Consider the following 10,697-nt stretch of genomic DNA (forward strand, 5'->3'; position numbering starts at 1 on the left):
GGCCAGGTCATGGAGCCCCTGACGGCCCCCCGGACTCCCAGCGCGGGCGGGGCCATGCAACGGGCCCCCAGCGGGATGTGTACCACGGGGTTCGGCAACCCCTGAGGGTGTCTCGGGGCCCCAGAGCCAGTCCAAGTGACAGCTTGAGCTCAAGATGTGACCCCTGTGTGGGGGACGGTGGGGGGAGGGCCCTGTCACAGCGCTTGCCCAGAGCACGCCAGGCCCTGGGCTTGGGGACCAGCACCACCCACAAGAGAAGCCCGTGACCTCACAAAGTGCCACCTGGGTCCATTTCAGCCCAGAGGTGAGTCACAAGTCGGTCACCTGTCAGAAGCCCTCCAGGTGAGTATAAGGATAGCAGGCTGGACTCCATCTGGTCCTCAATGGCGCCACACGGGTACACCGTCACGGCCAAGGACAGGGCACTTGCCCACCGCGCTGCCTGGGCCACACTCCCTCGGGACACTGCCTACCCCCGAGTTCCCACAGCGAGTGAGACGTGGAGATGGCCGCAGGGGCTGGAAACCTGACCCAAGAGCGACCGGACTGGGACTTGGTCCGACAGGCTCCGTCACAGGCCGGGAAAGCCCAGCCCTCCGGCCCCGCGACGCGCCCAGGGTCGTCCTCCCGTGGCACCAGTGCAAAGCCCAGGGCACCTCATCAGCCACCAGAACTCAAGACCAGTCCCCTGACGGGCCTGCCTGGCTCCCAGCAGGTGAGCCCTCTGTGTGCCCGCCGAGTGCCCAGCTCCTGGTCCTCGACTGACCCCGCTCGGCAGCGGCAGCCAGGCTGCTTCTGAAGACGCGCGCGGGGCTGCTCTGGTGACCCGGCCATGTCCCGGGAGGGTGGCAGGTTGACTTCCATTTTGATCCTCAAGCTCTAACTCTGGAGATGCCCAGCGAGCGGCACCTGGGGTAAGCTCTGGTCACTCGTGGTTTTACCAGGGCCCCAGGGGAGGCTGAGGGGACGGCCCTGCCCCTGGCCAGGGCTGCCCCGTGGAGCCCCTCTCGTCACTGCTGCTGACAGATGACCACAAAGTCCACGGCGTAGAAGAAGACAGGCCCATTATCTTAGTCCTGCAGGTCTGAGGGGAAAACAGAGCCGGGCCAGTCGCTCTGGTCCCAGCTACTTGGGAGGCTGAGGCAGGAGGACGGCGAGGTCAAAGCCAGCCTGGGCAACCTAGCAGGACCCTGTCACAAAAGAGACTGACGGCCTGAGGACGTAGCTCAGTGGTAGGGCAGTCGAGTCCAGTCCAGTCCTGGCAGCTACATGAGTAGAAAAGTCCAAAACGGGTCTTTAAGACAGGTCTTCGGGGCTCACGCCATGGAGCCGGCAGGAGGTTTGGGGAAGAGCCCTCTCCTTGCCTTTCCCAGGGGCCAGCGGCCGCCTGCGCTCCTGGCTCACGGCCTCCCTCAGCCGTGGCCCATGCTCTGCGACCCTCCCTGCCCTCCCTGCCTCCCCGAGGCCCCTCTGAGATGGCACTGGGCCCACCCAGGTGATCCAGGAGAACGTCCCCACCCCGAGATCCTGGCTATCACCACGTGTGCAAAGTCCCTTTTGCCATGTGAGACGGCACGCTCAGTCGGGGCCCAGGACTGGGGTCTGTGGGGAGGGCTTGGTGCTGTCCGCCCCATCCTCCTGCCCACCCCCCGCCCGCCCTCCACGAGCGGCAAACAGCTGCTCAGCTGCTAGGATTCCATTAACGTCGCTGGGATCACACGAGACACACGTGACACAAACCCGTCAGGTACCCAAAGGCCGCGAGGGGCCGCATTCATACAGACAGGGCTAGGGGTTTTAGTTTGGTGCTGGACACTGAAGTAGAGCTGGTTAGTGCTGAGCAAGCCGCACCCTGGGCCTCCACAGGACCACGTGAAGATTAATGGGAAAACTGGGTATCGCCACGGACAAGGAGGAGACTGGACCCTCCATCTCCCGCCCCGCACAGGAGCCGACTCCACCTGCACCAGAGACCTCCCTGACTCCTAGGAGAGCACGTGGGCATCACTCGAGCTTCAGACGCGGCCAGTGACTTGGTCAGCGGGATCCTTAGAGCAACAAATGGGACGGCAGCAAGTTAAAAAGCGCACCTGAGGAGGGCGAGGATGTCTGTAGGTGCTCCTGTGATTGCAAGTGACCCAATTAATAAACGGGCAAATGAAACGCTTTTCAAAAGAAATACAAATAAACGTGTGAACGTTTGCACGGCTGGTGGGAGTGTAAATCAGTACGTCTGCTACGGAAATCAGTATGGAGGGCCCTCGGAAACCCAGCTGAGCCCATCCTCCGTATTGACGCCGAAGAGTCAACGTCAGCATTCGGCAGTGACACTCGCATTTCCATGTTCACAGCAGCAGAATTCACGACAGCCAAGTGTGGCACCAGCCCGGGTGTCCATCAGTGGACAAAGATGGTCTGGGTACACAGTGGAGTTTTATTCAGCCATAAAGAATGTCGAAGCCATGTCCCCTGCCGGTGAATGGATGGAACGTGAGACCACCAGGTCCATGAGCCAAACTCAGGTCCAGGGTCACTGGGTGGAAGGTCCAGGGTCACCATGTGCAGGTTGGAGAGGGAAAAGGAAACAGTGGGGGCGGGTCTCATGGAGATCAAGGGAGGGAGGCTGGGGAGTAGCGGTCACCTCCGGGCATGCGGCCATTATGCAGTCATGTCATGCAAACAGTGGCCACCTCAAGCCTGAGATCACAGCAGGACACTGAGGAGTGGGCAGCCTCTGGACGAACCCTGACAGGTTGAGGCTTGACGGGGACAGAAAAGGCGTGGCTCTCTCGGGATCTGAGGGTCCTCTGGCTCCAGGGGACACACGTTACAGGCCAGGCCAGAGGCCACCTGGCCCGATCCCACCCGGTGTGCCGGGGCCGTGGGCCCTGCCCTGAGGCGCCCTCACAGAGGGGGCTGGGCAGGGCCGCCAGGTCACAGTGGGGCCCCCTTTATATACGGGCCCCGAGAGCCCCACCGAGCAGACCAACAGCAACACCAAGAGCAGGCGGGCCTGAGCCCTCCTCCGGCCACGGCCAGCCGCAGCCTCAGCCCAGTTGCCCTGGTCTGCCCCTGAGCCGCAGACGCCATGGTCCGATGCCGCGTGAGGAACCCCGGTGAGCGTCTGCAGCAGGGGCCCAGGCAGGACCCGGGATGTGAGCACCAGGACCAGGAGCAGGACCGGGAGCAGGGGCTGACCCAGGAGGCCGCCGAGGTCTTCGGGAGGACACAGAGGAGCTGCCAGTACAGGCGCAGGCCCGGCTCCCGGCAGAGGCTGCCCCGGATCCACAGGTGCCGCCAGTCCTGCCAGAGGCACCGCAGGCGCTGCAGGTGCAGATACAGGCGGCGGTGCTGCCGCTGCTACCGAGGTGCGTGCCCACCCCGCCGACCCAGGCCGGCACCCACGGGCACCCACGGGCGCCAGGACGCCGCGCGGGGCGGGAGGCCGGGAGGGAAGAGCCCACTGGGGTCCAGGAACGCCTTTTCTTCCCCAAAGTCTGCAGAAGAATCAGGAGGAAGAGGAGGTGCCGGAGGCAGTAGTGGCCTTCCTGGAAGCCCTGTGGAAGCCGAGTCACCTGCCCAAGGAACGCGAGGCCCTGACACCCCTCCTGTGCCTCCTGCCCGAGCCCCGAGCTGCCCAGGAGCCCACGAGCAGTCACCTGCCGAATAAAGACTGATGCGAACCCCGGCTGCCGGTCTCCTTTGCGGATCAGGGAAGCCCGCCCGGCGGGCTGGTCACGGCCCTTCCTCCAGGAGGGCCCAGGGGGTCTGGGTGATGCCCTGGGGCACCGCCCTCCCCTAGGGGTCTTTGAAGCCAGGAAGTCAACCTGACTAAAGGGCCACTGTGTAGCACGGTCCAGACACGGGGTGGCCGGGTGAGGTGAGCAGCAGAGGGCTGCAAGAGCCCGAGGTGGGAGGCAGGTCGGGTGTGCTCCAGCAAGGACGAGGTAGAGCTGCAGCAGGTCTGGGCCAGGGCTGCAGTTCTGGGGGGAACCCATCTGCCCGTCACTCCACGTGTCTGAAATCTGCCACCTTCTGACAGGGACACTAGCCCACCTAGATAAGTGACACAGCTGTCACTGGCTCTGATTGAGGTGGACATCTCAGAGGGTCATTATGACAAGTCAGTGCTGGGGATGAAATCCAGGGCCTCTTCCTACAAGGCCAGTAGCCCAGGCTGGCCTTGACCTAGAGGTCCTCCTGCCTCAGCCTCCCTCGCAGCTGGCATCACAGGTGCGTGGCACCAGACCTAGCAAGACCCCTCCACAGCGGTCCTGGCTCCTCCCACCCCGCCCTGCGTGAGATACTGGGGCCTGGGCATGAGTGGCACTGCCAGCGGCCAGTTCTCCTGTGTCCACCGAGACCTGGGACCCCACAAAGTTTGGGCGCTGCCTTTCGGGATGTTGGAGGACACACTTTAACAGGAGGGGTTTTGTGTGTGCTGGGAACCGCGCCCCGGACCCTGCCGACGCGCCCTGCCACAGAGCCACAGCCCGGCCCTGTAAGGGGTGCAGTGTGGGGGTGGACTTGAGGTACACAGTGAGTCACTGCCACGTTAGCAGGTCAGGAAGCCCACCCACTGCCAGCCCTGAGGGGCATCCTCTCTCCTGACCCTGTCTGCACACTATCCCCGGCTCTCGGGCACCCCCGGCGCTCAGCTAAGAGGGCAAGTGTCCAGGCCAATGAGGCCAGATGGGGCGGGCAGCCCCCAGGGCGGGCAGCACTGGACAGACCTCCCCCGGCCCAGCTGCCCGCTCTGCCTTGGGTGCTGGGTGGGGTGGGCTCCAGGGCCCCTTTGTGATGTCAGCACTCCGTCCACCTCACAGCCCCTCCATGCCCCCGGCCACCTCCCTCCCTAGTCCAGAGAGATGGGCAGAGTGGACAATGGGTTCCCGATGCGCCAAGCTCAGCACGGGCCATGGCACCGGCCAGGGCACGGGCCACAGCCGGGGCCACGAGTCGTCCATGAAGAAGCTTGTGGCCTGCATGAGTCAGGATAACTTCTCCCTGTCATCAGAGGGTGAGGAGGAGGAGCAGGAGGAGGAGGAGGAGGAGGAGGAGGAGGAGGAGCAGCTACCCGGGCAGGGCAAGCTGCTGCTGATGGAGCCCGAGAGGCAGGAGGGGAGCGCCGAGGACAACCCGGGGGGCCCCCGCAGAGCCCCGAGGCCAAGCAGACGCACATGTAACGCCAGAGGCCCAGGAGGGGTGCCCGCCGCCGGCCCAGCGAGAACCTCCAGAGAAGAGTCAATAAAATGTCTCCAAGGAACTCCCTTCTCGGGTGTCCCCCTGCTTACCCCCAGGGCTCTGCTCTGGCCACAAGGGAGGCCAGCTCCTGCCCAGTGGGTGGAAAGTGGGCGCCTGGGCTAGGAAGCCGTCTCAGCTTCCATCTCTGGGGCAGGGGGCCTCTTCCACATACTTGGGTGTCAGCCCCAGGGGATCAACGTCTCCCTCGGTGGGACCCCGTTGGCCATTCTGAGCCTGGACAGCGTCGTCTTAAGGAGCCCTGGCTTGGGAGCCCAGCATGTGGGTTCCAGTTTCTTTTCTGCTGTGTGACCCCGCACAGGTCACTGTGTGTCTCTGAGCCCCAGCCTGCCCCTGTCTGCTTCGGGTGAGGCTAAGAGCGCGAGCCACACAGGGGGGCCTGGGCCTGTCGTGGACTCACGTTTAACTGAGGCAGATATTGCCACCGGGCCCCTGGGGGCCCCCTCTGCCTCACGGGAGTGTCTGGCTCCCCTCCGCCCCGCTGTGGGGACCGTCTGTGCCCCGGCGGAGCCTCACTCCTGCCTAACCCCCCGGAGAGGGGCTGCCAGGCACAGGGAGCTCAGGGCCAAGCCTGAGGTCTGCTGCCCCCTGCCCCTGCCCCCCCCCCAATCCAGAAGTGCCAACTGCCATCTGCTCTGCCGTCCCTGGGCATCAGCCACCTGGCCTCGAGGGCCCTGGTCAGGGGACGGGCTGGGGAGACGGCGTTTCCAGGGAAGGCCTGGGGTCTCTGGGGCCACGTTGGGGGCAGGCAAGGCCACCTATGACCTGCAGACGGCAGAGGCCGGCAGTCCCCCGCCACAGGCCTCTGAGCAGGTTTGTCCTGTTGCTCAGGCCCCGTGAGTCCACCCGCAGGCCCCGGGGAGTCACCAGGGCCAGTCACCAGGGGCCCTGACAATGAAATGCAGGCTCCATCCTGAGGGGCAGCTCGGGGGGCAGGGGTGGCTCACGGCCCGAGGTCTGCGGAGCTACGGGGAAGGGTGGAGGGGCCCTGGAAGGAGGGGCGTCCCTGACAGTGCTGGCCCTCTCCACGGGGGGGGGGCAGTCGGCAGCGAGGAGCCGGGGGCCGTGGGGGGGCCGAGACCCAGGAGGCCTTCCCAGGGCGGCCAGCACCCCCGAGAGGAGCCCCCGACAGTCCGCCTGCTCTCCCCTAGAGAGACCCTTTTCCAACTGAGTCCCATTGTCAGGTTCCGGGGGCTGGATGGGGACATAGATTCTGGGGGCCCCCATTCAGCCCACTACGCAGGGTCCCTGTGCTGCTCGAGGGCAACGTGGCCTGGACAGGGAGGTCCAGGCCCCGAGGGCAGGAAGGGTCCGTGGACACGGCGGTTCTTGAGAAGCCACTGGACACTAAGAAGTCCACCTGCTAACAGCTCCGAGGGCAGCTGCTCTACGGAGGGGACCGAGTTGGGTGTGGGCAGCCGAGGTGCCAGGTGCACCTGGGCCGGGCCCTGCTGGGGAGGGCTGCCCGAGACCTGGGCCGGTCACGCTGGGCCCTGGAGTGTGTGAGCGAGGACAGCCTGAGGCCACCCTGCCGCAGGGCCGTCAGGAGGCGGACACCAGAAAAAGCCCCTTTGTCACGTCCCCAGCACCATGATGACCTCCCCAAGGGGCCTAGTGCACGCTGGGGCCCGCTTGTCACCCTCCAGCGTCCAGCCAACACCTAACTGTACGTCCAGCAGCTGTGCCCCCTGACTCCTCTAAGCCACCGGCCCAGGGGTCTCAACTCCAGGTCTCAGCTCTGACGGGGAGGGAGCTCGCCGGGCAGCCCCAGACCACCCGCCAGGCCACCAAGTGACTTCCACTGTCCACCACCCACCCGTCACCAGGCTGGCCACCCCCGCTACCCACCCCTGGGCCAGAGCTGCCCTCCTGGCACCAGCCGCCCCGCAGGGTGAGGAAAGGGCCTGGTGGCGCTGCTCCGTGCTCGCGGGCCCTGCCACCACGCCTGGCTCTGAGCCCACTGCCGGACCTCAACTCCCTCCGTTAATTCTTCCCATGTCCCTGTGACGTGTGGCAGTCATCATCCCCAGTCTGCAAGGACGGGAAACTGAGCGTCCAGAGCTGCAGAGGACCAAGGAGCACAGCCAGGTGCAGATGCTGCTCAGTGTCCCCCAGGGTCACTCTTAAGGACAGAGGGAACAACCGAGGGCCCAGAGCTGCCCCACGTGGGGGCGAGGCGCAGGGCAGGGGCTGTATCCTGGTGGGCCCCACCTCTGACCCTCTGTGGCCACCATCATCAGCCCAGCTGTGGGCTGCGGGGACTCTGACAGCAGGGCCTGCTGGCAGAGGAGGAGGAGGAGGCCTCTGTCCTGCAAGTGTGGCCCCCAGGGACACCCAGAGGCACAGCCCACCCCGTGCCAGCCCCAAAGCCACACCTGTGGCCAGTGCCACTGCAGCCACCCTGCCAGAGCTGTGCCCAGAGCCCAGCTTGCCACTGCAGCCCACCTGGCCGCCAGAGGCCCAGCCCCCGCCGCCACGGGGCACCACGAACACTGTGCGCTGCCCCAGCCCCCAGGTGGCCCTCACTGTGGACACTGCCCCAGGGAGAGAAAGGGCTTGAAAGGGAAGGTGAGCCCGAGCAAGAGGGTCCGCAGGGGCCCCAAGTGGGGGACAGAGGCGGAGCTCAGGGGGAGGCCCGGGGCCCAGAGGTGACGGGGCAGCCCCGCTGGACCTCCAGGGGTGAGGTGGGGACTGCAGCCTCCCAGCCAGGGCACAGGAGCCACAGCAAGGGGGAGAGGAGAGAAGCCACGGGGCCGGCTGCCGAGCGCAGGACGCACGGGTGGACTGGTCCTCTGAAGGCACCGGAGGGGTGCTCAGGATGGTGCACAGAGATCAGCCAGGCAGGAGGGTGAGCCGGCGCAAGGCTCGGGGGACGAGGGCGCGGATAGACCACGAGAAGCCGGCTGGGAGATGGGTGGGTCGTCAAGGGACAGGCTGAAGGACAGGACCGTGTGTGCATGTGAGTGGACGGACGGGTGAACTAGCTGAGGTGACGCGCTGGTTAGACCCCTGGGCTGGCGGCTTGGAGGAGTCGGGTGGGCACAGCTGCTGGACGCAGAGTTAGATGCTGGCTGGGCGCTGGAAGGTGAGTCGCTGGGCTGGTCAGCTTGGCAACGGCTGGCGAGGTGGCCAATGACAGACCAGGGGAGTAGGCGGTGGGGCAGAGGAGGCGCAGGCAGGCTGGAGGGGGACCCTGGAGGGACCACACGGAAGAGGAGATGGGCCAGCCGCAGCCAGGGGAGGACCACTGCGGTGGGGACCGCTAGGACCCGCCAACCCTGCAGGAACGCGTTACTGTGGTGACTTCTCTGTGACACCAGTGAAAGCTCGCCCCCTGGACAAGCACCTCCGAGCCAGGACTTGCTTCACTGACCAAGGGGCCGCGTATGCTTCAGGGCCCCAGATGGACGCACGAAGCAGGGAAGAGGTCATGCAGGGACCTCAGGAGCGTAAACCTGCCAAGGGGTGTCCTCGCCCCCTGAGCCGTGTCCTTGTAGGTGTGGTCACTGAAGGCACTGCACAGGGAGGCCAGGGGGGTCATGTGTGTGGTCAAGGCTCCATCCCTCTCCCCCCCCTTAGCTGAAACCACACGCACACAGGAGGCGCCAACGTGCAGACCCTGTCAAGTGGCTATCCAAACCCACCCAGCCCCGCGGGCACAGGGGACCCCAACTGCATGCGCACGCCCCCTACCTACGTCAGAACCCCTCCCCCGGACGCGCTCACAGACCCCAGCAGCAGGAGAGCCGAACCACATTCCCGCTTGGCCCGGGAGGCGCCGGGATTCTGAAAGTGCCCTACCTGACTCTCAGGCCAACGGCCTCGATGAGGGGGGGCACGGGGTGAAGTCAGGTTGGGAAATGGTGCCGTGCAGCCTGGCCTGCCGAGTGGTCACTCAGGGGACCCTGCGCCCTGGGTTGGGTGGAGCAGGGGGCAACAGTCAGGAAAAGGGAGAGTGGACCGGGGTTGAGACGCCATCGGGGTCTCATGCAGGAGGAAAAGCCGCTCAGACTCAGATTCCATCCTCAGCTCCACATTCCCTTGCTGGGTGACCTCGGCCACCCTTGACCTTTCTGAGCCTTAGGTGCTTTGTGAAGAACAAAAGGGCCTGAACAAAGGGTTTTGTTTGTTTTTGTTTTTGCTTTTCTGTGCCAGGGATTGAACCCAGGGGCACCCGACCACTGAGCCACCCCCCTGCCCTATTTTGTGTTTTACTTAGAGACAGGGTCTCACTGAGTTGCTTAGAATCTCGATGTTGCTGAGGCTGGCTTTGAACTTGCGAGTCTCCTGTCTCAGTCTCCCCAGCCGCAGGGATCACAGGTGTGCGCCACTGCGCCTGGCTTCAGTGAATGTATTTTTACTGAGCTCCTGACCTGTGCCGGGCACTGTGCTCGGTGCTAGGGAGGCACTGATAAAAACCTGGCCCCTACCTGAGCGCAGTGGTGCACGCCCGTGATCCCAGCAGCTCAGGAGGCCGAGGCAGGAGGATCTTGAGTTCAAAGCCAGTCTCAGCAACTTAGCGAGGCCCTAAGTAACTCAGTGCGACCCTGTCTCTAAATAATGCAGCTCAGTAGCTTGGCACCCCAGGGGGTGGGTGTGCGGGGCAAGCTGTTCCCCACAGGCACACGCCAGGAAGGCGTGGGAGGGGTGCCAGGGCCACACTGTCTGTCAGAGCAGAAGACAACCTACGTGTCCATCAGCTACGATGGGGACACACGTTCCCGCCGGGAGAAGCGCTGCCCAAACAGCCCTGTGGTCAGAGGTACGGGTCCAGAGGGTGCGTGTCCAGGAGAAGACCAGAGGACCCAGCCCAAGCTGGTGCGGGGGCCTCCCTCTGGGGAGGGAGGTGCTTTGATCAGTTAATAAGGAAGTGAAAAATCAAAGGGCACAAAAGGAAAGGAGGTCCCAGCAGAGGTGAGCGAGTCCCCAGGGGGATGGAGGCCAAGCCTGGCCTCCTGGGGTTGAACCCAGATGCCCTGCCCCTCAGCGACACCCTAAGGGGCCATCCTCCTGCCTCAGCCCCCTGAGTTGGTTCTGATCCTCAAGAGCCTCTTGCAGTCAGGAAAAGGGGTGTGGACCTGGGTTGAGATGCCCAACTGGGGTCTCATGCAGGCGGGGTCAGGAGCACTCTCCACCCCAGCCGGGGACGAGACCCCATTGGTGCTTTAAGACTGTCCGGAAGTCCAGGATCCCTCCTCCTCAGCCGACCGGGGGCTCTGCCTGCTGGGCCCCAAGCCTCCCCTGGCACAAGCGGAGTTTGCTACTGGCTGGCGCATCCTCAAACGGCTGCCTCCCCAGACCCGGGGACTGGGCAGACACCCCTCCCTCATCAGGTGCCCAGAATCCACTGCAGACCCCAGCAGCACCCACTCCACAGCAGGAGACCCCCCCCCCAGGACAGCAGGCCCAGAATCCACTGCAGACCCCAGCAGCAC

At 64.9% G+C, this 10,697-nt stretch overlaps 2 protein-coding genes across 2 annotated transcripts; both read left to right on the top strand.

Annotated features, from left to right (window-relative positions):
* Positions 1–3,077: 3,077 nt before the first annotated feature.
* On the top strand, positions 3,078–3,673 carry Prm2 (protamine 2). Its single transcript, XM_015491537.2, has one exon. The coding sequence runs from the start codon at positions 3,089–3,091 to the stop codon at positions 3,668–3,670; it is 582 nt and encodes a 193-aa protein (XP_015347023.1). The 5' UTR covers positions 3,078–3,088; the 3' UTR covers positions 3,671–3,673.
* A 1,211-nt stretch (positions 3,674–4,884) lies between these two features.
* On the top strand, positions 4,885–9,052 carry Prm3 (protamine 3). Its single transcript, XM_048790047.1, has 2 exons — positions 4,885–5,218; positions 8,862–9,052. Exons 1-2 carry the CDS (start codon positions 4,885–4,887, stop codon positions 9,050–9,052), a joined length of 525 nt encoding a protein of 174 aa, XP_048646004.1.
* Positions 9,053–10,697: the final 1,645 nt, after the last annotated feature.

The sequence above is a fragment of the Marmota marmota genome, unplaced genomic scaffold, assembly GCF_001458135.2.
Source record: "Marmota marmota marmota unplaced genomic scaffold, marMar, whole genome shotgun sequence".
In the NCBI taxonomy this organism is placed as follows: domain Eukaryota; kingdom Metazoa; phylum Chordata; class Mammalia; order Rodentia; family Sciuridae; genus Marmota; species Marmota marmota.